A 27,484-nucleotide genomic window follows, 5' to 3' on the forward strand; every position below is an offset into this window, starting at 1 on the left:
AATCATCTTTCTGGATATTGGAAGGATTAGCTATGCAGGGAGTTGCATTTTGACTCCACATTCTCTTTACATTTTAGATTCATTCATCTAAGTAGTATCCTCTAAATTTGACTTTACTGACAAACACAGAGCGCTGTAGCCTCTGCGACCCCATAGGTACATCAGTACAAATTCTTGTTTCACAATGATTTCATTTCAGTGTTGGTTGAAGGTGGGAAGTCAGACGGCCAGACAGTGCACTTTAAGTAAGTCGATTGAATGTTGTGACCACACAAAAAGTAGAACTGAAAGAGAGACACTAGCAGCATGCAGATAAAGCAGCTGCTGCCGCACCCAGGGGAGAAGACACAGCAATCCTAGGATCTCCACCTGAGGGCAACTAGATCCACGATGACCTCAGCTCATCAGAACCTAGAGCAATAGGCAGCGCCGGGGCAAGGAGGGAAGGCTGCCTCAAAGCTGGGTTCAACTATTTAAGCTAGGCCACCTTAGCTCGGGTGTGACACACTTTCTAAGCCTCTTCTTTTTGTTTTTCAAGACAAGGTTTCTCTGTGTAACCCTGGCCTCTTAGCCAACAGCTGTGTGGGGCTACATCCACACACAACACCTGGGACGGAAGATATCCTGAAGCATTTCTCTCTAGAAGTTACAGGAACCCAGAAGAGCAGGCCATGTGAGTGTAAGCTGCAGGTAACAGGAGACACTGGTGCAAGCATTCAAATCATGGTGACTGTTGGTATGAATAATGGAGAAACAATGCCACCTGGGACATTCTGTGAATAAATTCTAAACACTGAATTTACAAAACAGGGTCAAAGGTCAGTTTATGGTTTATTAGTTATCTGTAAGGCCAGGCATGGTAGGGCACACCTTTAATCTGAGCACACGAGAGGTGTGGCAGGCAGATTTCTGAGTTCCAGGCAAGGCCACATAAGGAGAGTGTGACCAATCTACAACACCCTCTCACATATCTATCCACTCAGGGTTCCGGGTAATTACTCACCCATCCTACTGTCCTACCCTGCGGGAGGTGGAGTCAATTTGGTACATTCAGTTTCATGGGACATAAGATGAGCCAAGAATCCACTTTGTTTATAAGGTAGGAAAACCCATCCCTGCTTTTTCCATTGGAATCTAAACTACGATAAAAGAGACAGGAAGACATCAGTAAGTTCGCAGTGAAATGTTGACTTTTATATTAAATAAGCACTGAACAGAATGGATTCTAGTCAAGAAGCCTTTACCAAAACACAGTCACGAGCTTCCCTGGGGAGGTTCAGTCAGCCTGCTGCAGTGGTCCTGGAGAGGAAGATTACAGGCAGGCCCCAACTCTGCTCCCACCCACACCACTCAAGGGTCAGGAGCTGGCCATGCTCCCTTCCGTGTCTACTTCCCTCACCACTGTAATAAATATAAAGCTGGCACTGCTCACACACCTCAGCACAAACAGGTTTCAGGCATTAGCATACAACTGGAAGTGGTTAGGTTGAAAAACGCAAACAGAAATTTGGGACTTTTTTAACAATGAGAGTTACAATTCTCAAGGACAGGGCATGAGCTACTCAAAACTTACTTTGCTGGGTGGAGAATTTTGACAGAAGACTCAGGATTAGACAAAGGTCCTCAACAGTCCTCCCAGCCCTGACATTGTGGCCAGAGCACTGCCAACATAATCTACAATGCAAGGGCAGCCAAGCCACTTGCAACAGATGATGCCCGTGGCAGGGCATCTCCAACCCGCCACATTAGACGCAACTCCTAGCACCTGGACGGTAGAGCTTGCAGAAAGACTGAGTTCAAGGGCATCTACAGCTACATGGTAAGTTGAAAGCCAGGCTGTACTATAGTGAGACCCTGTCTCAAAGGGAAGAAAAACGTTAGGAAAGGAACAGAACAAGCCAGGAATGGTGGAGGAGGCCTGTAATCCAGGGCTGGAGAGAGAGACAGGAGGATCACCAAACATTCTAGGGCAGCCAGGGTACATGTAGACTCTGCCTAAGAAAACCACCAGCCCACCTACCAAAAAGAGAGAACAAAGTATTATCTGTGCTAGCTGTCTGGTCCCTTAATCACAGTGACAAACTAGGACATTTCATGTGGACACTGCATTCAGTTCATATCTTTAAAAAAAAAAAAAAAAAAAAAATTACAAAGACTAAGCAATCTGGGATGTAAACCAAAGAAAAAGCAATGAACACTGTTCCCCTAAAACAGCACAAATAAACCTGGCAAGAAATGACAGTGGACTCGGTAGCTGCACATTAGCAATAGGGCAGAGTTTTATTTAAAAGGCTAGTGGTTCAAATACTATTGCTTGAATAGCTCTGGTAGATATAAAATGTAGTAACATCTGGGGTTTATACACATATGCAGGAGCTGAAGGCCAGCTCATAGGACTAGTTCATCCTTGGTCAAGAGAGAAACTACAAGCGCATGCTGCAGGAGTGACCTAATGGGTTCATTTGGACCATACTCCTACTCTCTCTCCCCGAGGAACACAGAAACACCAGGATAGAAAATGTTCTTTTTACACACAAAATTCTGGCTTAATTAGATCTCCTTCCTAAAATTATACCTCAGTTCAGAAAACAATGTCTTGAAAAACTCAAGAGCTTGGGCTACTAAAAAAATAAAAGGGAATTTGAATGTAGTAAACAATTTTAGTAAACACCATGTGTATTTTCCTGTTGCTAATGAAGACATGATATATTCACAAGACTATGCATTAAAATAAACTCCTACAAAGAGGCTCGCCAGGAAAAAACGCCATCCCAACTTCTAATCCTTCTCAGTCAGGTGCAGGTCTCAGCACAAACCAGCCCTGATAGCTGCGTTGAAAGCAGAACATAAAGCCTAGATCGTAGCTACTGAATGTAACCATTAAGTAGAATCATGACAGAGCACATTTAATGGGTTACTTCAATCCCCAACCTGGTCCAGTTTAAAATGTTTGTAGATCCAGTTTGTAAAGGGTCCATAGACATATTGGACAACCAAAAATCTACTGTTCTCCCAAGTGGCAGTTTGTGTAGCTCAAGAGCAAACCAGTAGGACTGTAAAGAGCTCTCTTGAAATCTCGATGAACACACATTACATAAGGAACCTTCAAAGTTAAATGAGACACCTGCATGGTGGTGTATGCCTTTAATCTCAGTCCTCAGGAAGCAGGGGCAGGCAGATCTCTGGGAGTGCAAGGTCAGTCTGGTCTACATAGCAAGTTCCAGGCTACCCAGAACTACACAGCAAGACCCTGTCTCAAAAACTAAAAAAATGAACCTAGTTCATCTTTACTAAAATGGTGGAATAAAGCTAGCACATCCAAAGTGGGACATGGTGGGGCATGCCTTTGATCCTAGCATTGGGGAAACAGGGGCAGGCTGATCTCTGAGTTTGAGGACAGCCTGGTAAACAGAGAGTTCCAGGACAGCCAGGACTATACAGAGAAACTCTGCCTTCATAAAACAAAAAAAGATAGCACATCTATTACGAAGAGCAGCTTGTTTCCCATTTAAACAGCCAATTTTTTTTTTTACTGATAGAATTTAAGAATTAAACCAATTAAAAAACAAACACGCCTAGGGATTACTTCAGTGGCAGAGCACTTGCTTAGTATGTGCTAGGCCCTGGGTTGATTCCAGTACTGTAAAATATATATATATCTATCTCTCTCTATATATAAAATGAAAACAAACATATACACCTTAAGATAATATAAAACTTAAAATAACATCAGGCATTATGGAATGGGAAACAATTCTGACCCCTACCACAAATGCTCAAAACAAAGCAAACCATAACAAGTTGGGGAGGAGGGGGTGACAACCAGAACTCTGGGTGAGTAACACCACACAGACCCTACATCACAGAACACCACACAGAATGAGTTACACATCAGTAAGATCATCCTGACAGCAATGCAACTCCTAGATCAACAATGAGTTAAAAGCTTGCAATGGAAATAACCCATTTGCAAAGAGATGAAGGGGAAGCAGAGGAAAGGCTGCATGCATGGGTCTATTATAGACATGATATTCAGCAGCATACAAATAATACCCCCCCAGTCCCCAGAACTTGTTTTCACTGCTAGATTGAGAGGAACAGACTCACTTGTAACTATAGCATCTTCCGCATTTGAATGACAAGCATGTTTAATCTGATGCTATATGTTATATAAAAATACTGAGGATACATGAATCAAACAAAACAACACAACACACTAACTCATGAACCTTACAACTGGACCAAAAATAAGTTTAAAGCCAAGTAGATGTGATAATTATCACATAAGACATAATCCATAGAAAAAAGGGCCAAGAAAAGAATCTTCATGTTGTACTCGTGCTTGATGTTGTCCTAGGAAAAACAGTGATGATTCGACAAAGGTGTCATATACAACTAAAAAGTCCCCTCTGGTTTCAAATGAATTTTCCTTGGCTAATTTTTCTCCTGTGCCAAACCAACTTTTATATACAGGACCAGTTTAAATCCCTCCTCCTCCCCTTCAAACATTAGATACAAGCATCCAGGAACATTGTACAATGCAAAGTGCCTTAAGAAAGGATTCTGTAGTGCCAGTGGTGTAACTGATCTGAGGAAGCTGGGATGCTGGTAACACTGATGGCCAGTCAAGCAATGGTGGTTTGCTTCTCCTCCGGTGTCTCCTCCAGCAACTGCATGATCAGTTCATGGAGGGGTTTGCAGATCTTTGCATAGCCCCCTCCCGTGAGATGAAGAAAATCAAACATGTCGTGGCAGGAGATGGCACCGTCCGAGTGCACGAAGCCCCCATCTGTATCCAGGAGCTGCACATTGGCAAGCTTCGGCAGGGAAACCTTGAGAAGCTGGTTCACCTTGGCATTCTTTTGTCTTAAAGGGTTGGGCTTCTCACCTCGAGGTAACAGACCCTAGGGCAGAGCACAGAAGAGCATTAACAGAGAGAGCTATTTGTTTTTCTTTACTTATGACTTCCAGTATTCCTGGGATATCTGTTCCATCTGGCACACTCTGGCTTCTAAAAATCAGACTATGGCAGGTTGGGTTTTTTTTTTTCTTTTTAAATATAATTTATTTTTATTTTATGTTCATTGGTGTTTTGCCTGTATGTATGTCTGTGTGAAGATGTCAGAAGCCCCGGAACTGGAAATTACAGACAGGTGTGAGGTGCCATGTGTGTGCTGGGTATTGAACCTGGGTCCTCTGGAAGAGCAGTCAGTGTTCTTAGTCATGGAAGCCATCTCTCTAGCCCTGACTATGGTAGTTTTATTTAAAGCTGACCTGTTTGTTCTTGAGTGTCTTCCTCAAACTGTTGCTGATTGCAGATATCTTTAGGACCCACTATTCTTCGTTCTGAACATTTTAAAATTATTTTATGTGTATGAGTGTTTCGCCTCCATATATGTCTATGTACCCATATCTGTACCTGGTACCCAAAGAGGACAGAAAAGGGTATCAGATGCCCTGGAACTGAAGTTACAGATGGTTATGAGTCATCATGTGGGTACTGGGAGTCAAACCCAGGTCCTTTGAAGAACAGCAAGTGCTCTTAACCACTAGGCTGTCTCTCTAGCCTGCCACTCTGAACACCTTAGCCAAGATCATTTTTAGAGCTTCAGAATTCCACTGAACTTCCACCTACAGACGAAATGTTCCTGAAGTCCCCACAGCATGTCCAACAGCAGTTCATCATCTTCTCTTTAAACTGTGCTCCTTGTCCACTGTATCAACTGTCATTCCAACATCCCAAGTCTCTCACCTCACATTCCTTATTTATCATGGAATCACTAAATGCTTACATTCTATATATTTCTCTAATTAATCTTTGTTTTCTGAGACAGGATCTCATGAATCCCAGGCTAGACTCAAACTACTACATGGCTAAGGATTACAGGCATATACCAGTACATCTGGTTTATGTGGTACCAGGAATGGAACCCAGGGCTTCACTGCATGCCCAGCAAGCACTGTATCAACTGAGTCACATCCGCAGCCTCCATCTTCTTTTTCTTCACCACGGTAATATACATTACTTTTGCTTAGGAACTTAATGCTATTCATCCCAATTACTAAAATATCTCCCACTAGTTCTCCCAAAGCCAGTATGTCCTCCCTTCAATTCTTTCTCTATATACCTTGTCAGGAGAATGTAGCTTAGACAAACCTATCAATGCCAAAGAAAGCTACACTATAACATTATAAGAAAGAGAATTGGGGGGCTGGAGAGATGGCTCAGTGGTTAAGAGCACCACCTGCTCTTCCAGAGGTCCTGAGTTCAATTCCCAGCAACCGCATGGTGGCTCACAGCCATCTGTAATGAGACCTGGTGCCCTCTTCTAGCCTGCAGGGATATGTGCAGACAGAGCACTGTATACATAATAAATAAATAAATCTAAAAAAAAAAGAGAGAGAGAATTGGAATCAAAGCTGTCTTAATGAAACACATGAATTACATACCTAGTAAGATAAATATATCCTAAGTTAATTTTAACTTGTATATCAATGATCTAATACAATTTTCAGATAAATCAACGTCTGTCTTGCTACTATGGTAAAGAGAAATATTGCCGGGCGGTGGTGGCGCACGCCTTTAATCCCAGCACTCGGGAGGCAGAGCCAGGTGGATCTCTGTGAGTTCGAGGCCAGCCTGGACTACCAAGTGAGTCCCAGGAAAGGCGCAAAGCTACACAGAGAAACCCTGTCTCGAAAAACCAAAAAAAAAAAAAAAAAAAAAGAGAAATATTACATGTCAAGAGCAAGATTTTTTTTTTCTTTTTGGTTTTTCGAGACAGGGTTTCTCTGTGTAGCTTTTGCACTTTCCCTGGAACTCACTTTGTAGTCCAGGCTGGCCTCAAACTCACAGAAATTCACCTGCCTCTGCCTCCAGAGTGCTGGGATTAAAGGCATGTGCCACCACCGCCCGGCAAGAGCAAGATTTTATCAATGCAAACTAGCAGTAGTGTTCATTAGATAATCAGTTGGTTCTATTACAGAAGTACTGCCAGACACTGCTATCCTTGCAGCTGGCCGATACCTAGTAATGGTACACAAGGAAATGTAACTGCTTGCTATTCAGGTAAAAATTTTGTTTCCAATTTGTGCTACAGAGTATGTAAGATGTTGTGTTTCAAGAACAGATTTATTGTGTGTCCTTTATTTTACTTGTTATTACTGGTAGTACTGGGGATTAAACCAAGGGCCTCATGAATGTAAAGCAAGAGCTCCACCATGAGCTACAGTGCCAGCCCTTACTGTGAGTTTTTTATTGGTTTGTTTGGTTGGTTTGGGTTTTTTTCAGAACAGGGTTTCTCTGGGTATCCCTGGCTGTCCTGGAACTGTCCAGCTCCGTAGACCAGGCTGGCCTCAAACTCAAAGATCCAGCTGCCTCTGCCTCCCTAGTGCTGGGATTAAAGTTGTGCACCACTACTGCTCAGCCTTACAGTGAGTTTTATTTTACAAAAAATAAACATATATTCAAAGCATACACTTGTACATATTTACTCTAGTTCTTTCAGTAATGTGTTGGGGCTTTGGCTGCCAATTTAACTATGATTTTATAGCTCCTCAAAAGCCAGAGAATTCTCAGATTGTTACACTGGTTCATCTCCCTCTGTACTTGCTATGCTAAAACACTTCAAATGATGAAGTCAGTCCTAAAGCTGAGCTTATTACTGTTAAGTGCAAACTCAGGGACTAGGACTGATGGATGGCACATGCCTGTAATCCTCACAGTTGGGGGCTAAAGAGTAGAAGTTAAATATCTACAGCTACATATTGAGTCTGATGCCAGCCTTGGCTACAGAATACCCGACAGGTAGAAAAAGTTGAAGACTCTGTACCTAATATTTCACATGTTAACAATGCCAACAAAGTCTGGTTGAGATAGAAGGAATAACCAGGAAATATGACCAGGGACCAATAAACACACACTTTGTTCTAACTCTCAAGTCATAAAAAACAGAATGACTATTTCTCATGATTGGGGCAACATATCTACTAGAATTTACAAAAAAAAGAACGAGGAAAAAATAGCCATTGAGATGGTTCGATGAGAAAAGTCACTGCCAATAAACCTGTTGATCTAACCTCAATCCTCAGAAACCAGGTGGTATAAGAAAAATCAACTCACTCTTTTTTTTTTTTTTAAATTCGGAGCTGAGAACAGAACCGAGGGCCTTGTGCTTGCTAGGCAAGCACTCTACCACTGAGCCAAATCCCCAACCCCTGAAAAATCAACTCTCTTAAGTTGTCTTTTGACCTTCATATACATACCATGACACAAGTTTGTACGGCACACACAAAATAACTAATTATTTTAAAAAATGAGAAAAAGTTTATGTATTTGCATAACATTTTCCTTAATCAAAGTACCAAGGTGTGCTGGTTCATTTTTTCCCCCTTTGATTTTAAATCGTTGCTAAAATAAGACATTAAACTCCTAGCCACACAGATGGCTCAATGGGTAAGTTCTTGCTGCCCATGCACAAGAACTCAAGTTCCCCAGGATCCAAGGAAAGCAAGGCACAGCAGTTATCCACAATCCCTGAACTGCTATTCTGAGACAGGAGGTAAGGACAGGAGGATTCCTGGAAGTTTGTGGGCCAGCTACCCTGGAATATGCAGTGTGGAACAAGAGATGTTGTCTCAAACTAGGTAGAAGGCAAAGACTAACATCTGAAGTTGTTTTGCAACATGTGCATCATAGCATTCACACTCACATGTATGCATACACAGAGATAATTTAATCCCTTTAAACTTCTAAAAACTTCTAATTCTGTTTCTTTTAGACTTTCCAAATTGTGTGTGTGTGTGTGTGTGTGTGTGTGTGTGTGTGTGTGTGTGTGTGTGTATCCAAATAAATGTGTGTATGTTTAAGTAACCATAGGTTTTTCCACTTCAAAACATCATGGTCTTTTTCACATCCACTCATAGTTGTAATATGATCTGTGCTAATGTATTAAAAAGCTCTGGGATCACTCCCCTATCAGATTCATCATTTAGGTTACATATAATGTTTCAGTATTATTGATAAGACTATAATCAATACCTTTATCAAACTTGGTTTATTTTTTATACATAAATTTGGTGCTACGGATCAAATCCAGGGTCACACACATACGATGCAAATGCTCTACCATTGAGTTATATGCCCTCAGCTCCTTAATATCCACTTTAAAACAAAGAATATTTATGGAGAATTTACCCTGAACTGTTCATACATTAACATTCCCATGAAGCTTTTTCAAAGCTAAACACTCAGTCACAACATACCAGTATGGAATAAGGCATAGAATGCAATAGCTATACCAACAATTAAATGCCATGAAATAAAAACTAAGATCCGGAGCTGGCAAGATAACTCACCAGGTAAAAGCTGTCACGAAACCTGATGACCTGAGTTTGATCCCTGGCACCTACATAGTGATAGAAGAGAACTACTTCTTTTGTTGTTGCTGGTGGTTTTTTTAAGATAGGGTTTCTCTATGTGGCCCTGGATGCCCTAGAACTTGCTGGGATTAAAGGAGTTTGCCACCATCACCCACCCAGTGAAAAATAAATCTTTTTTTTTTTTTTTTTTGGTTTTTCGATTCAGAGTTTCTCTTTGTAGCTTTGTGCCTTTCCCGGATCTCGCTCTGTAGACCAGGCTGGCCTCAAACTCACAAAGATCCACTCTCCTCTGCCTCCCGAGTGCTAGGATTAAAGGCGTGTGCCACCACTGCCCGGCAAAAACTAATTCTTATAGGTTGGCTTCAGACACACATCAGTCAAAAAAGATGTGACTTTTCAGCACCTACAAGATAAAACCTGAACTACTAGTAATAGCAAATACCTCCCTCCATGACCTTTCCTTCTAACCATCCTGTCCTTACAACAACCATCAGAAACTGCTCCCACTTAAAGACTCTGTATTGATGAGATACCATTTTTAAAAAGATTCCCAGTGGGTCTAAAGACACAAAATTCTCCACCCAGAAAGACTACTTACCAGCACAATGACTTTGGCCTGTGGCTGCCTTGTATTTATAAGTTGTACAATAGCCTCGATTCCACCTGCTACTTCTTCTGCTGTATTTTCATGGTTGTTTGTTCCTACCCAGACAACAATGACCTATAATGAGGGAAGGGAAAAGAGAGAAGATAAAGACCAAGAAATAAAAGAACATGAAACATTTAAATGAAAAGCAAGAGAATCGGAAACAGGTGAGAAGGCTCATCAGGTAAAGGGATTTGCCAAGAAGCCTAATGACCTAAGTTTGATTCCCTCGGACCCACAAGTTGCAAAGAAGGAACTGACTCCCACAAATGTTCTCTGACCTCCACAGTGCCAGTATGTTCACTCACATGTGTGCACGTGAAGACACAAGCAAAATAAATAGAAACTGCAATAAAAACTTTTAAAAAATCAAAAGAAGAATGAGCTTCCCAGAGGATGTTGAGTAACTTCAGTCTGGGAAACGGAAACTGAAAGTGAAATGGCTTCATGGTTGCCAAGCCTTCAATCTGAGGTCAGTCTCCAAACCCATGTGGTAGAAAGAGAAAACCCATTTCTACACAGTGCCCTCTGACTTTTACACATGTACTGCAGCACATAATGCATACACATGAAATAAATACACGTAATCAAATTCCTTCCCCCCAAAAACAGTGACTTATGCCTAATATTATGTTTCAAGATAAATTACAAGTATTTAATATTTAAGTGCCAAAATTATACCAGGAAGAAACAAGAAAGAATTACTCTCACAATTGATTAACTACACAGAAAAAAACAATGAACTCAACTGAATAAAAATGAAACATTCCTGGTAGACAGATGTATTAAAGTGGGATTTAAGGAACTGCTTCACACACAGTAAGATTTCCCTGGTTAGAAATACACTATGCAATAGCAGGAGCAGCCAGGAGTGCAAAGGCTATAAATACACAGGTGCACTCAAGAAAGGAGTCACTGGGATGGAGGCTGTGTTTTAAACATGTTTTCTCCGCTCGTATTTAAAAGGCATGCACCACTATGCCCAGTGAAACTAACTTTCATTAGTGACTCTCTTTTGTTTCTTCTTTTCTTTCTCTTTAGGGTTTTAAAAACTTATATGCAGTGCACCAAGTGCAGATGTTTATAATGTGACAAGGCATTACAGATTCATTTGTTCACATTTGTCCTAAACATTTTTCAGAAGCACTCAGAGAACTTGGCTATATATCTGTTTATATGCTCAGAATTTGCTGAAGTGAGTCATGGCTCTGCTTCCCACCGTACTGCCCAGGCCCACACATTGCACATTCTACTGAGCATCAATTTGATTCCTACATGTGAAGAGTCATAACAATCACAATACAACTCAACCAAACAACAGATTGAGTCCTTTTTAAGCCAGTGCCTCTCTCAGTATGTTTCCTAAGCAATGATGTTTCCCATAAACAAGCATGAAGCAAAGAGCAAGCATAAAACAGGGCTTTCAAGAAGCAATTTTCCACTGCTTCAAACAGCCATATTTGAAAGACTCGAGATTAATCATACTCTCTTAAAAGTATGTTTCATCACCTTAGGTTTAATGTTCTCCAGTTCTCCATTCTTTAGTCTCCATAAAACATGTCGTGTTGTGTCTCCCCCAATTCCAAAATTAAGTGCGTGAAGTGGGGAAAACAGCTCTCTCCATATCTAAAGACAAAAAACTTGATATAGTTAAACTAAAAAAAAAAAATCACTGGAAATAAAATTTCTTCAACTGCAACATGATTTAATACATCTAAAACTAATAAATCTTCCACGGTTTTGTTGTTACTTTTTGGGATAGGGTTTCTCTGTGCAGCCCTGGCTGTCCTGGGACTCACTCTAGACCAGGTTAGCCTCAAACTCAGAGATCTGCCTGTCTCTATCTCCCTAGTGCTGGGATTCAAGGTGTGCACTACCACCGCCACTAATCTTCTACATGCTAACCTTCCACGTTCCTTATTCAAATGTTTGCACTGAAAACAATATGCCACTCACTTAAAGGGCTTTGAGATGCTAGCGTGCAATGACTCAGTTCTTAATGAAGCACTGAGTCTTTGGCTCAAGAACCTGCACAGCACATTCTATGGCCATTGAGACAGCAACACCCTAAATCAAGCTGTCAGCTCAATAAACACTTTTTCATGAATTCAACTATTTAAAAAAAAAAAAATGGCCGGGCAGTGGTGGCGCACGCCTTTAATCCCAGCACTCGGGAGGCAGAGCCAGGCGGATCTCTGCTTTGTGCCTTTCCTGTCTCGAAAAACCAAAAATAAAAAAATAAAAAATAAATAAATAAATTAAAAAAAAAAAAATGAAGTGAAGCCAGGAGGTAGTGGTCCATGCCTTTAATCCCAGCACTTGGATTTCTATGAGTTTGAAGCCAGCCTGGACTACAGAGAGAGTTCCAGGACAGACAAGACTGTTATATAACTGTTCTATAAAGAAACCTTGTCTCCAAAAAAAAAAAAAACCAGTGAAGAAATACAAGTTGAAGAAACTTAAGAGTATTGGAACCAAAAAGAAACAAAGCTGTATTTTCTTTTAAGTTTCCTTTGGAAGAATGCCCAACCCTAAAAAGATTCGGAAAAGCCCATTACAAAAATATACAGTAAATTGCAGGGCAATGGTAGTGCACTCCTTTAATCTTAGCACTCAGGAGGCATAGACAGGCAGATCTTGAAGTTTGAAGTTAACCTGGTCTACAGAGTGAGTTCCAGGACAGCCAGGGCTATACAGAGAAATTTGATCTCTAACCCCTGCCCCCTCGCCCAAAACACACACACACACACACACACACACACACACACACACACACACACACACACACACACCATCAGAAAGCGGTAGAACAAACAAGTGAGAATCATGAGCAGGACAAAGCAAACAGAAGTAAGAATCATACATCACCACCAGGCAAATACAGCAAGCTTCTTGGAAGTCAAGAGCAAAAAGGGAGTTTAGTTACAAATAACTACACCAAGAATCCCACTAGGTAGATCTGCCTTCCCTTGTAGACGGCACTAGAGTATCTCTGAATCCTAAGCCTATGAGAAAGTTTGTAAGGTATCAGTGGACATACACTAGGAGCCAAGAACACCCTCTGATTTACCTCATACTGCTGCATCAACTGTACCATGGAATCTCCCACAAACAGCACGTCCGGCTCTTTGTCTTTACAGTCCAGAACAAACCTATTATGCTGGTTTGTAGAAGAAAGAAAAATAAGAAATTGGTATTTCTTTCCTTTCGCAATTTGTTGGCCTAAACAAATTGTTGTCCAACCAGGTACTGTAAAACATTCTTTATGAGCAAGACCCAGAGATCCACCCCCAACACTATACAATAGGAGAGCAAGCAAGCAAACCAAGCTATTCATCCTTTTCAGTCTATCCTAAAGCTTATTCTTTTTTTCTGAGTTAATTGGAAATTAATTTCTACCTTTACCATACTGATCATTCTATTTATTGGTTTAGATTCAAGAAAATCACAATTCTACCAAATCCAGAATATCAAAATGCTTCATATCATTAAAAAACAAACAAACAAACAAACAAATTAGGAAAAATTAGGAAAAATAAATAAAAAGGCATTTTGGGGGCCATCAAGATGACTCAGTAGTAGGTAAAGGCCCTTACAGGCAAACCTGTTTGAACCCTGGAACTCAAATGGCAGGAGAGAACCAACTCTTGTAAGTTGCCCTCTGACCCAGAGACACACACAGACAGACATGATCACACACACACACAGACACACACACACATAATTTAAAACAAAAAGAAACCTTTCAGGACAGGGTCTCACCGGAAACTTGTTACATAGACCAGGCTAACCTCAAAATTTGCAGCAATCCTCCTCATCCTTGTGTCTCTGTGCTGCCTTATAGACCTGGCAACCGCACCGATGCAAACTTATGACAACATTTTCTACATTTGCTTTATCTCTTTGTACAGCTACGTACTGTTAAACTATTTGAGTTTTGTTGTTGTTGTTTGAGACGAAATCTCACTATACAGTCCTGGCTGGCCTATAACTTGATATACAGACCAAAATGGTCTCAAACTCAAGAGATCCACCTGCCTCTACCTGAGTGTTGGTAGCTAATGTGTGTGCCACCTCCAGCTTTTTTTTTTTTTTTGGAAACTGTCTCAAACACCCCAGGCTAGCCTTGAACTCCTATATCCTTCTGCCTCTACCTCCCAAGTGTGCTGGGAAAATAGGTGTGAACTAAACTATTCTTTTAATTTTTTTCTTTTAAACTTTTACTTTATGTAGGCCTGCATATGCATGTGAGTGTATGAGGGTGACTGAGAAAGCCACAAGAAGGCATCCTATCCCTTTAGCTGCAGATTCAGGTGTTCTGTGAACCACCCAATGTGGGTGCTGGATCTGAACTCTGCTCTTCATAATTATGTAGCAAATGTTCTTAACTGCTGAACCATCTCGCTACTACCCATGACTCAAGTACTTCAGCAAACACAAGTTAAAATGTTCTTCTTTTTTTTTAACTTATTTATTATGTATACAGTGTTCTGTCTGCATGTATGCCTGCCGGCCGGAAGAAAACACCAAATCTCATTACAGATGGTTGTGAGCCACGATGTGGTTGCTGGGAATTGAACTCAGGACCTTTGGAAGAGTAGCTAGTGCTCTTAACTGCTGAGCCATCTCTCTAACCCCTAGAATGTTCTTTTATGAAACCATACTAAGAAAATAAATAGCCCATTAACATCTAACATCCAATCCATATTCAGGCTTTACAGATTCTTTTTAAAAAGTATTACATTTATCTTTGAACCAGGATCTAATTAAAACCCAAGTCTTTTTTTTTCTTTTTCTCAGCTTCCTCTTGAAGTAGATGCCTAGCTTTTAGATATAATACACATTTTGAACACAGCTATAATATCCAAATGTTAAACTGTCAGTAGATCAGTACTCAATCCTTTTCAGTCTAATCCAAGTTTAAAAGCAGTAGTAACCCAGTAGTGGCATGCCTGACTCACTCTCCCTTCCCCTCCTTTCAATTAAGTTGCCTAAGCTGGCTTCAAACTCTGGATCTCAAGTGATCTTTCTGTCTCAGTCTACTAAATAACCAGAACTAGAGGTGTGCATCACAGGGCCCAGCTAAGTCTATCACTGAACCACACACCCAGCCCTACTCATTGGCTTTGGTTTTGTTTGTTTAAAGTCAGGATCTAAATAAGTCAGGTTGGGCTTTAACTCCTGGTAGTCCTGCCTCAATCTCCTGAGTTTAGATGCTAGGCATGTGCTACCTAGCATATCTGGTTAAGAAACTTTTTTTTGCCAGGCTGTGTTGGGAGACATCTTTAGTCCCAGCATTCAGGAGACAGAGGCAGGTGGATTTCTGTGAGTTCGAGGCTAGCCTGGTCTACAAATCGAGTTCCAGGACAGCCAGGGCTACACAGTGAAACTCTGTCTTAAAAAACCATTAAAAAAAAGAAGGAGGAGGAGGAGGAGGAGGAGGAGGAGGAGGAGGAGGAGGAGGAGGAGGAGAAGGAGAAGAAGAAGAAGAAGAAGAAGAAGAAGAAGAAGAAGAAGAAGAAGAAGAAGAAGAAGAAGAAGAAGAAGAAGAAGAAGAAAAGAGAAACATCTGATGTTGTTTGAGACAGGGTCTTACACGATGTAGCTCTAGTTGTCTTGGAACTCACTACGTAGAGAAGGCTGGCCTTGAACTCACCACCATCTGGCTAGGCAACAGTTTCTAATCTAGTTTCAGGGACAGGTCTACAGATTATTCCTTTTTCCTAAACCCTAGAATCAGGGATGGGGATCTCAGTTGGCAGAGTATTTACATAGTGAGCATTTTATGACTGTAATCTCAGCATGTGGGAGGCGGAAGCAGGATTATTAGAAGACTTTGTCTCAAAAACAAAATTAAAAAAAAAAAAAGAAATGGTGGTGGTGGCACACATCTTTCTCAAAAATAATTTATTGTATGTGCATTTGTGTTTTGTCATATATATATATATATATATATATCTGTGTGAAAGTGTCAGATCCCCAGAAACTGAAGATAAAGGCAGTTGTGAGTTGAGCTGCCATGTGGGTGCTGGGAATTGGAACTTGGGTCCTCTGGAAGAGCAGCCAGTACTCTTAACCACTGAGCCACCTCTCCAGCCCTGTGGCACACATCTTTCACCCCAGCATTCAGGAGGCAGAAGAAGGAGGATCTCTCTGAGTTCAAAGCCATCTTGAACTACAGAGCAAGTTCCAGGACAGCCAGTGCTACACAGAAAAACCCTGTCTTGAAAAACAAAAACAAAACAAAACAAAAAAACTCTTGGTAGTCCTGGCACCTTCGGGCACCCACACACAGATATGTATACATAAAGTAAAAAAAATGAAAAAACCAACCAACCAACTAAACCCTGGCCCCCCGGCAGTGGGGAAACAAGGGACGAGAGGATCCCTGAAGTATGCTGACCAGCTTAGTCATGCCAAATTAGTGAGCTCCAGGTTCAGTGAGAGACACTATTTCAAAAGTAAGGTGGAGAACAATCAATTGAGGAAAACACCAGATCTCTGGCCATCACATGCGTGCAAACACATGCTAGCTTGTGCACGCACACACATTTACTTGCATACACACGAAACAAAGTGATCTAGCCACACAAGTAATGCATATGCACCACCCTTTACCTGAGACATCCACCTGTCATCTCCTTGAATATCTTCCGCTGCATGTGGAATAGCTGCTGGGTTGGAGTCTCCTTGGCTCATTCTACACCTGAAGAGAAATGTCTGTCATGTTTCATTTATTAACAAGAACATTAAATACTAAATACTGTCAGGTTTTTTGAGACAGGGTCTCACAATGTAGCTCTGGCTGTCCTAGAACTATGTAGACTGGCCTTGAACTCAAGTGATCTGGCTGCCTCTGCCTCCTGAGTACCGGAATTAAAGGCGTGCACTACCAGCCCAGTTACTATTTATTTATTTTGATTTTCAAGACAAGGTTTCTCTGGGTAGCTCTGGATGTCCTGGAACTCATTCTGTAGAATAGAACAGGCTGGCCTCGAAATTGCAGAGATCTGCCTGCCTCTGCCTCTACCTCCCGAGGGATTTAGTTTTGTTTATGTATAGATGCATGTATGTTTGTGCATCGCACGTGTGTAGTACCCACTAAAGCCAGAAGAGGGCGTTCAGATCCCCTGAAATTAGAGTTACAGAAGACTGTTAAGTGCCACGTGGGTGATGGCTATTTAATTGGGTCCTCTGGAAAAGCAGCCAGTGTTCTTAGCACTAAGCCATCTTTCCAGCCCCTACTGTCAGGTTAAAATAATATTTATTTTATTATGGGTTTAGCTTAGGAACTAAAACAGGGTTGATTTTCAGCAGATATGAGTTCTAGGACATGACTGCTTAAGTCTACAAAATATTATCACCGACTTAAGATAATTTCTTATCACTTATGAAGGGAGCATCACATCTAAAACATTAACCCCCATCACTCCTCTGTAACTAAGATTAAATGAACAAACTCGAAGGGCAGTGGTGGCCCACGCCTTTAATCCTAGCACTCTGGAGGCAGAGGTAAACAGCTCTCTGTGAGTTCAAGGTCAGCCTAGTCTATAGAGTGAGTTCCAGGACAGCCAGCCAGAGCTACATGGAGAAACCTTGTCTTAAACCCCACCCCAACAAAAAGGTACAAATTCTGCTCCAAATATACACTTTACCTGACACACCCATCCTATGTTAGTTTTCATGATAACAGGTTGTAGAAAGCACCATATTGCTTAAAACTTAGACACTTATAGAACAATGAAATCTACATTACAGCCTTTTAGGTTGTTAGAATTACACACTATAGAATGACTATGGGGGGCTGAGAGTTGGCTCAGTGGTAAAGAACAATTGCTGTTCTTGCAGAGAACTTCAGTTTGGATTCTAACACCCATGTGGAGTGGCTCATAACTACGTGTAACTCCAAGGGTTATAACAATCTCTGCTAGCCTCCACAGGCACCCACATGGCAAACAAACAGAGGCAGACAAAAAGACTGACTACAGGAGCCAGTCAAATGGCTCAGAGAGTAAAAGCCTGGTAACCCGTAATCTCTAGAATTCACATGGTGGAAAGGGAGAACCAACTTTGTAAAATCGTGTTCCAATCTGCCTGCCTGCCTGTCTACAGACACTCTCTTTCTCTATTTTGCGCGCGCGCACACACACACACACACACACACACACACACACACACACAGTGACACTAGCATTCACACATATATCATACATATGAATGCTTAAGAAAATTAGAGTCAGGTATTGCGGCACAAGCTTTTAATCTCAGCACTCTAGAGGCAGAGGCAGGCAGATCAAGGTGGGTTCAAGGCTAACCAAGTCTACATAGCAAGTTCCAGGCAGCCACTGCTACGTAGAGATGTAGAGAGATCTTGTCTCAATAAATAGATAAATAGGCAAATAAAATAATTTAAAATTACATAGGCTAGAGAGATGGCTCAGAGGTTAAGAGCACTGGCTGCTTTTTCTGAAGACCCTGTTTCAATTCCCAGCACCTACACAGCAGCTTTCTGTAACTCTAGTTCCTGCGTATCCAACACTCATTTCTGGCCTTCTTGGGTACCAATTATGAACATGATACACAGATGTATATGCAGGCATAATACCCATACACATAAAATATTTTAACTAAACAAGACTACAGCAATAATTAGAATCCACTAGCTATTAAAGCATCCCACAGTTACTGTACAGTAATTAAAGTACTGATAAGACAAGATCAGGGAGGACAGAGGTGCTCACATCCAACCCCCAGCATTCTTGTTAAAAAAGAAATCCAGTGTGACAGTGTGTGCTAACAATCCTAGCTCTGGGGAGGTGGAGACAGGCAGGTATAATGGCTAGTTTAGCCTAATTTGGAACTCCAGGTTGGCAAGAGACCACATATTGTCTCCTAGAAATCATGAACAATAACCAAGTAACAACACTCAAGGTGTAGTGACTCATTCCTTTAATCCCACAATTCAGGAGACAGAAGAAGTACTTCTGTCTGGTGTACTCTGTGAGTTTGAGGACAGCTTGGTCTACACTGCAAGCTCCAGGCTAGCCAGGGTTACATATTGAGACCCTGTCTCAAAAGGGGGTGGCAGTGGTGAATATTAACTGAGGAACACCTGGTTAAGTAGCATGCTTGCCTACCCATGCCTTAAGCCCTGGGTTCAATTCCTAGCATCATACTAAATCTTATCAAACCAGGTACATGCCCATAAATCTAGCACTCAGGAAGTCGCAGGAAGACCAGAAATTCAAGGTCAACTGTAGCTACATATGAGTTCAAGGATACCCTGGGATACATGAGATACTTTCTCAAAAACAAAGGTTAAGCCTAACATAGTAGCTTCCAGCATTTGGGAGGTAGAGGGAAGGAATATCTGTGAGTCTGAGGCCACCTGGTCTATACAGTGAGTTTCAGGCTACCAAGTGAGATCCTGTCTCAAAAAAACAAAACAAAACAAAACACACACACACACACACACACACAAACCCCACCAAAGATTAGCAGTCACTGGGGAAACTGTCTCAGAACCAAGTGGAAGTTTTACCTGTGTTTCAATTTGTCTTCACTGGCCTGTTACAGGTAATGGTTACACACAAGGATGCAACTGTCTATGCCATTTTTTATGCCAATTTACTGAATTCCCTATGTCAAAGGATGTTGCCTTTTACTACTGAAAGGCATTTTAGTATTGGGTTTTTGTTTTGTTTTGTTTTCTCTGTGTAACAGCCTTGGCTGTCCTGGAACTCCCTCTGTAGACCAGGCTGGCCTTGAACTCACAGAGATCCGCCTGCTTCTGCCTTCCAACTGCTGGGATTAGAGAGGTGTACCACTGCCAGTTGTTTTTTGTTGTTGTTCTGTGTGGAAGGTTTTTTTTTCTAGACAGGGTTTCTCTGTGTAACCCTGGCTTGTCCTGGAACTCACTTTGTAGACGAGGCTGTCCTTTAACTCACAGAGATCCATCCGCTTCTGCCTCCCAAGTGCTGAGATTAAAGGCAGAGTCACCACTGCCCAGCTTTAGTGGGGTTTATGTTATGTTTATCAAGTAAAGGGTATTTAATAAATCTTACATTTTATAGTTGATCTATAAGTTTAGATGCTCTTAAAAACCAGCATGGCTGGGTGGTGGACACACACACACACAGACACACACAGACACACACACACACACACACCTTTGATCCCAGCACACAGAGCCAGGCGGATCTCTGTGAGTTTGAGGCCAGCCTGGTCTACAGAGTGAGATCGAGGATAGGCACCAAAGTTACACAGAGAAACCCTGAATCAAAAAACAAAAAACAGGACTGGAGAGATGGCTCAGAGGTTAAGAACAGTGGCTGTTCTTCCAGAGGTCGAGTTCAATTCCCAGCAACCACATGGTAGCTCACAACCATTTGTAATGAGATCTGGCTCCCTCTTCTGGCCGGCAGGGATACACTCAAACAGAACACTGTATACATAATAAATAAAGTCGGAAAAACAAAAACAAAAAAACAACCCAGCATGACAGATACATCAGCAAGTTAGACCTAACACTTCTAACACTTTTTTGTTTTTTTTTGGGTTTTTTTTTTTTTTTTTTTTTTTTTTTTTTTTTTGTATCTTTGGAGATAGGATCTCACTATATAGAGTAGGCTGGCCTCAAACTCAGAGATCCACCTGCCTCTGCCTCTCCAGTGCTGGGATTAAAGAAAGGTGTGTGCCACCAGATAGTGAATATTACTTTTTAATTATTTTTTAAAGTTTATTTATTTTATGCATATGAGTGCTCTATCGTCTTTATGTCAGAAGGCATCAGATCCCACTATAAATGGTTGTAAGCCACCATGTGGGTGCTGGGAATTAAACTCGGGACCTTTGGAAGAGCAGCCAGTGCTCTTAACTGCTGAGCTGTCCCTCCAGCCCCACTTTTTTGTTTTGTTTTGTTTTTCGAGACAGGGTTTCTCTGTATAGTTTTGCACCTTTCCTGGATCTCGCTCTGTAGTCCAGGATGGCCTCGAACTCACAGAGATCCACCTGGCTCTGCCTCCCAAGTGCTAGGATCAAAGGTGTGCAGCAGCAGCAGCAGCAGCAGCAGCAGCAGCAGCAGCACCACCACCACCACCACCACCACCGGCCCAGCCCCATTTTTTTAAATTCTTTATCTAAGACTAAATCAGTTCAGAATTGTCCTTAAACACCCATTCAGAAACACACAGAACTGGACTACTGTATATATGTGATTGGTAATGATGCTCTTTGCCAATACTTTTGATGAAATAATAGATTATTATTATAATTTTGATTAAAATAATAGATAATTTATAAGTTATCAACAGTAAGAAGACAACTGAAAACAATCACATATTAAAATAAAGTTCAGTTATTCAGGTAAAGTTTCTATGATGCATAATAAAAATTTAGTTTAAAAAAAATTTTTAGTTAACCCCAAATGCCTTTAATCTCAGCACTTGAGGCAGAAGCAGGCAGATCTCTGACTCTAAAGCCAGCCTGGTCTATAAGAGCTAGCGCCAGGACAGCCTAGAACACACAGAAAAACTGTGTGTGTGTGTGTGTGTGTGTGTGTGTGTGTGTGTGTGTGTGTGTGTGTGTGTAGGGGGAAGGAGATAATTAAAAAATAGACTTCTCGGGGAATGAGTTTAACTAGAATGTATCAGTCTGGGCTGGGGGTGGGTCATGGGTCAGTGGGTAAAAGTACCTGCCACCACGAAAGCCTAACAATCTGAGATCAACGAAAGTGTTGGTAATCCCAGCATATCTTTATGGGGAGATGGAGGTAGAAACAGGAAACTCTCTAGGGTTTATGCAGCACTGAAGAGATGCTGCCTCAAAGTAAAAAGGCTATGATTAGCTTTGAAAGGTTGTCCTCCTTAGACCTCCACAGGAACTGTGGCATGTACATGCCTACATTCCCACAAACAGTACATTCACATCAAACATAAACACAAATGCACACACAAAATACAAATAAGAAGCACCATCCTATGGCTATGGTGGCACATACCTATAATCTCAAGCATTCAAGAAGGCAGGGGGCAAGAAGCCTGATGCAAATTTGAGGGCAGCCTGGGCTACACAGACCCCCATCTCAAAACAGAAATACATGTAACAACATATAGCACTATTTTTCATTCACTAACTACGCTTTTCAAACAGACCTAATGAGATATGAGAACAAACTGAAAAAATTTTCTTTATTTCTTCAAACATTCTTTCTAAAGTATCTGCATTTGAGTCAGCTAGTAAAATATCATCCATATAACGATAAATTATAGATTTAGGAAATTTTTTACGTATCACTTCCAATGGCTGTTGTACAAAATATTGGCACAGAGTTGGGCTATTCAATATTCCCTGTGGGAGGACCCTCCATTGAAATCTTTTAACCGGTTGAGAATTATTATAAGTAGGTACTGTAAAAGCAAATCTTTCTGTCTTTTTCTTGTAAGGGTATTGAAAAGAAACAGTCTTTTAAATCAATAACTATGAGAGGCCATCCTTTTGGTAATAGAGTAGGCAAAGGCATCCCAGATTGTAGAGAGCCTATTGGCTGAATTACTTTGTTAATTGCTCTAAGGTCTGTTACCATTCTCCATTTACCAGATTTCTTTTTAATAACAAATACAGGAGAATTCCAAGGGCTGGTTGATTCTTCAATATGCTGAGCATTTAACTGTTCTTCTACCATCTCTTCTAAAGCCTGGAGTTTCTCTGTTGTTAAAGGCCATTGCTGGACCCATACAGGCTTGTCTGTTAACCATTTTAAAGGTAGAGCTGTTGGTGTCTTTGGAAGATCATCAGTTATTGTGCCCTGTTCTTGTATAATATGGATGGCTGGTGACCACTCATTAGAACAATATCTTCTAATATTTCTCTCAGTAACATGTGTTAGTTTATGATTTGTTTCTGAGATTGGAGGGATGTTAATCTTGAGTATTCCATTGTTGCAACAAGTCTCGACCCCACAGGTTCATAGGTATGTTAGCCACATATGGTTTTAATTTTCCTCTCTGTCCTTCTGGACCTATACATTTGAGCCATCTTGCACTCTGTTTCACCTGAGATAATGTCCCAATTCCTAACACTTGAACGTTTACCTCCTGAAGAGGCCAAGTTGGATGCCAAAATTCTGGTGCAATTATGGTAATGTCCGCACCTGTGTCTACCAGAACAAACTGAAATGTTCGGTCCCACAAAGTACACTTCTCTTAATGGAGATATAAAGATATGCAACAGGAAAAAAAAAACTAATTAAAACACATTAATAAAGGCCGGTAAAGTTCAAATACACTGGAATACATCAGAATATTTTAAGAAGCAGCCAAACACACATCTGTGTATGAATTAAATATGTGAATTACTGTTGACATGTATATTAATTAATCAAATTTTATGGGTTTTGAGACAAGGTCTTGCCATATACTCCAGGCTAGCCTCAAACTCACTATCCTGCCTCACTGTCTCATCTTCCCAAGTGTGGAGACTGTAGGTGTGCATCACTATAGCTGGCCTCGAACTCAGAGATCCACCTGCTTCTACTGAAATTAAAAACATTTGCCACCATGCCTGGCTTGGCTAGACCTCTTGATTGTTCTATCTGGTCTGACCTATGAAGAGGAGATGGCAGGAGTTTATGGCTCAGTTTTCCATTTCTGGTTTTTAAAAAATGTTACCAAACTGCAGACTTTTGTGAAATAGTGGGAAGTTACTTTGTATTTTAAGATGTTTGATTTGGCAAAAGAATACAGGATTCAAGTGTCTTTTGGAAGCACAAAGTAATTGCACTCAGGTGCTTTGCCTTTGTATTCATGTTTAAGGGATTATCTAGTTTGGAATGGTTTTCAATCCTCTCCCACTTATAACAGCCTTTTAACTTTAGGCAAGCAAATTTTGTTCCTCACTTTCTTCTCCCATGCCCCTTCATTTTGCCTTGGGGAAAAAAAAAGCGGAACTTATGACTGGGTATATAGTATCGCACACCTATGATCTTAGCATCTGGAAGGTAGACACTGCATCAAGTCCAGGCAGCCGGGGCTGCAGAGGGAGACCCTCAAACAGAATGTAAGATTTGGGGTTCAGATGGAAGTGCTTTGTTCAGGGTTTTGAGTGATAAAATAAAAAAATAAATAAACAGCTTGGTAAAGTAAAATTTATCATGCAACCTATATTTGTATAAAACAACATACTTTGTTCAAGAATAAATGGGCTGAGTGTCAGATCCAAGGCCAACAATGAATTTGACTTCAGGACCCCCCTGGTGCAATAACAGACCTGATTTCCTCAGCTGTTCTCTGACCTACACACATACACACAATTTTTAAACATGAAAACCTGGGGGGACAGGAGATGACTCAGTGGTTAAGAGCATCACCTGCTTTTGCAGAGGACGAGGGTTCAACTCTCAGCACCCACATGGGGATTCACAACCATCTGTGACTCTAGTTTCAAGGGATCTGGCACCTTCTTCTGGCCTCTGTTGGCATTGCATACATATGACGCAGTACATACATACACGCAGGCAACATATCCATACACATGAGATAAAGATTTTAAAAATACAGGAAATTTTAAAGGAATGAAGAATGAATCAGGAGTCATCCAAAGAGCAACTTATGGAAGTAGAAAAAAATCTCAGTTGCAGGGATCCTGAGCCAGACAGAAGGCAATTTCCCATCACAGCCGCCCTCAGAAGAGTGGTGCACACCCAGCACTCAGGAGGCAGAGGCAGGCGGGTCTCAGGGAATTGGAGGCCAGTTCCAAGACAGCCAGAGTTACACAGAGAAACCCTGTTTGAAAAAACAAACAAAAGAGAGAGGGGGAGGGGACTAGAGAGATGGCTCAGTAGTTAAGAGCACTGACTGCTCTTCCAGGGGCCCGGGGTTTGATTCCCAGCACCCACAGGGCAGCTCTGTCTGTAACTCCATTTCCCATTGGCAGTGCTCAATTCCTAGGAGCACAAAACCCAACACCAACACCTCCCATCTCACCTTCCTGACTCCTAACAGTCTCTTTACCCAACAAACTGCAGGCTAATGGAAAAACCAGCATGAGGGAAGTAAAAGGCGGGCAGTTTTGTAAATTTCCATGAAAAACTAATTTGCAGAGGAACTTCAGTTGTCCTTCAAAATTCTCTAGGACGAGGAAGCAATCCTAACCCTAAACTTTCTATCTTCTGCACTTAACTTAGACCACAACACAGCACCAGACATGCAAGGTGTGGAAGCCAGCCCCAACAAAACAATTACCATTCTCTAGCTCAACTGGATTTGGTGTGTGTGAACCATGAAACTAACAGAGACCTTTGACATGAGAATGAAAAGATTTAGAGTGCTTCCATTAAGGCCTGAGGATTTCATTTGCTCCAGAGAGTTGGCAGGGTTATTCTGAAGAGGAAGGCAAGCCTCATCAGAATACCCTTCCTCAGTCTCTGGTGGGCGGGCCCCCAGGATCCAGCACATCCATAATTTATCATCAAATGCCCATGCCAACAAATTAATGCACAACGATTCCCTCCCCTACGATCCCACAAGGAGGCAACCTTTAAGTCTGAACAATGTGCCCAGGGGAAGAACCTAAAGACCCATCCAAGGCAAGGCTAAACCTGTATTTTCTCTTTCCTCTTTCTCCTCATCCTTTTTTCCCCAGCCCACTCTCTCCACCCAACTTAGAGCTGGAGAAAATGCCGCTCTAGGACCGGCTCCTAGCGTCCAGGTGCTCTTTCCTTTGTCCATAGCCACGCTCGTCAAAGACGCCAAAGCTTTCAAGCTTCGGGTTTTCCTAAAGTCCGTACACAAACGGTGAGAGGCAACATCGGCCTGGGAGCTATGGAGAGCAGAATAATGAGTCACTCCGCCTCGAGTCCATCAAACGTGTAGACCAGCGGCTCTGACCCGCTCAATGGACACGGACCCCGGGGGTGGGGTGGGGACACCACCAAGGAACCTCTCCACTGACCAGATTTACTCAGCTGGTAGGCCATCAGGCAAATCCCCAGCCTCTCGGCTCTTCGAAGGGAATGGGGTGACTCTTAAGGACAGCCTTCTAACAATCCTTTCAGAGTCCTGACACGGGTCTTTGGGGGTGCTTTAGCGAGGCAACAGAGAAGTTTCTAATGGGGGGGGCAGTTTTCGACGAAAAGGGAAAAGAGCGTGATCCGTTAAAAAAAAAAAAAAAAAAAAAAAAGAAGCACAACCGAGTCACAGGCTTGGGCCTAGAGGTCCCACCCCGGAGATTGAGGGAAAAGGCAACAGCTGAGGCAGGGAGGCAGGAGGCAGGAGGCCGGCCCAGGGGCCCCGCGGGCCACTCACCCGCCAGCCAGGGCGGGCCCCGGGCGCCGGAGGGCAGGAGAGGCCGCGCCGGGCCCCCCGAGGGCCTGCGGGGCGACGGCGCGGGGCGCGGCGGGGGAGGGGCGGGGTGGGGGAGGGGAGCCGGGCCTCACAATACCATCTCGCCCGCGCGTCCCACCCGCGACGCCCAAGCCCCAGCTCCGCGGTCCCCACGATGCACTCACAGAGGCAGAGGGTCCGTACGGGCCCCCAGCGGCTGCGGCGTCGGCGGGTGGCGCGTCTGTCGCTCCCTTGGTCCCGGCGGCCCCGTTCCGGCGCGCGTCCCCTCCTCGGGCCCCAGCACCAAGCAGCAGCGCCTCCACTTCCGGTCCCCCTGCCACTCAGGCAAATGGCTTCCGGAAGTCCCGCCCCGTGCTACGGGGACCGCGGCCGAGCTGACGCGGCTCACTTTCCCTCGCAGTCGGCGCTCTCCGCTTCGCGCGCAGGTGCCCGAGCATCCGCGCCCATTTGCCGACTTTGTTCTCTTTTTTCCCCCCCGACTTGAGCGCGACTGGAGGCTCCGTCTTGCATGTAAAACTGCCTTCCTGTCGTGATAGGATGATGGAAATCATCCCGAGATGGCCTTAGGGACTGTGTAGCATTACCTCACGCTGACGCCATTCCCTTCTCAGCCATCCAATCTGGTTTCCTCCACCCACGGGACAGACCAGATTGCAGAAAATGGGGAGAAGTAGGCCCGAAGTGAAAAGAAGCAGTCCCTTACATTTACGGACAGAATTTCTATTTCTGTGATGAACTTTGAAATTGTGGGTCACCGCCTCTAAGGTGCTATCCCTTAGGATGGCCGAGCCCCCAAGTCTTTACCTTAAGGATCCATCATCCAGTTTAGAGGAGTACGTACAGAGTCAATATTGAGATGAGAGGCTCACAGCTGGATAAGTGCGGGACCGGCCAGCGCCAAGAGGAGGGTCAAGAGATTGCGTCATCTTTAGCAGAGAAACTTGGTTGGATCAGTGCCAGGGCTGGCTCTTTAGTGATGGGTAGGAGTCTTTCAAACCTATGATGGTGAACAGCAGAGCATTCCAAGGCTGAAATTGATCGACAGTTTCAGGTTGTGCTAGGAAAAACCTCTGAGAATGTTGTTGAAACCCGTGAGCCTAAACTATCAAGATACTAC

At 42.5% G+C, this 27,484-nt stretch overlaps 1 protein-coding gene across 3 annotated transcripts; it reads right to left on the reverse strand.

The window, feature by feature from the left end:
- Positions 1–1,168: 1,168 nt before the first annotated feature.
- On the reverse strand, positions 1,169–26,889 carry Pafah1b2 (platelet activating factor acetylhydrolase 1b catalytic subunit 2). 3 transcript variants are annotated; one of them, XM_006989848.4, is made up of 6 exons: positions 26,532–26,889; positions 16,646–16,733; positions 13,098–13,187; positions 11,537–11,653; positions 9,980–10,102; positions 1,169–4,904 (listed from the first exon to the last, which is right to left on the reverse strand). In XM_006989848.4, exons 2-6 carry the CDS (start codon positions 16,724–16,726, stop codon positions 4,626–4,628), a joined length of 690 nt encoding a protein of 229 aa, XP_006989910.1. In that variant the 5' UTR covers positions 16,727–16,733; positions 26,532–26,889; the 3' UTR covers positions 1,169–4,625. The 3 variants fall into 3 exon arrangements, with proteins under 3 accessions (XP_006989910.1, XP_076432308.1, XP_076432306.1); XM_076576193.1 differs by lacking the exon at positions 26,532–26,889 and adding an exon at positions 26,329–26,392; XM_076576191.1 differs by lacking the exon at positions 26,532–26,889 and adding an exon at positions 25,976–26,042.
- Between the last annotated feature and the right edge of the window lie 595 nt (positions 26,890–27,484).

This window comes from Peromyscus maniculatus, chromosome 7, assembly GCF_049852395.1.
Source record: "Peromyscus maniculatus bairdii isolate BWxNUB_F1_BW_parent chromosome 7, HU_Pman_BW_mat_3.1, whole genome shotgun sequence".
Classification (NCBI taxonomy): Eukaryota; Metazoa; Chordata; class Mammalia; order Rodentia; family Cricetidae; genus Peromyscus; species Peromyscus maniculatus.

What these genes read in the sequence shown, in the direction of transcription:
- Pafah1b2 (XM_006989848.4), bottom strand. Translation starts at nt 16,726, where the DNA reads ATGAGCCAAGGAGACTCCAACCCAGCAGCTATTCCACATGCAGCGGAA. An exon ending in TGGAGAACATTAAACCTAAG is followed by an intron (nt 10,103 to 11,536) that starts GTGATGAAACAT and finishes CCCTCATTATAG; the next exon opens with GTCATTGTTGTCTGGGTAGG. An exon ending in AGGCCAAAGTCATTGTGCTG is followed by an intron (nt 4,905 to 9,979) that starts GTAAGTAGTCTT and finishes GCTCTGCCCTAG; the next exon opens with GGTCTGTTACCTCGAGGTGA.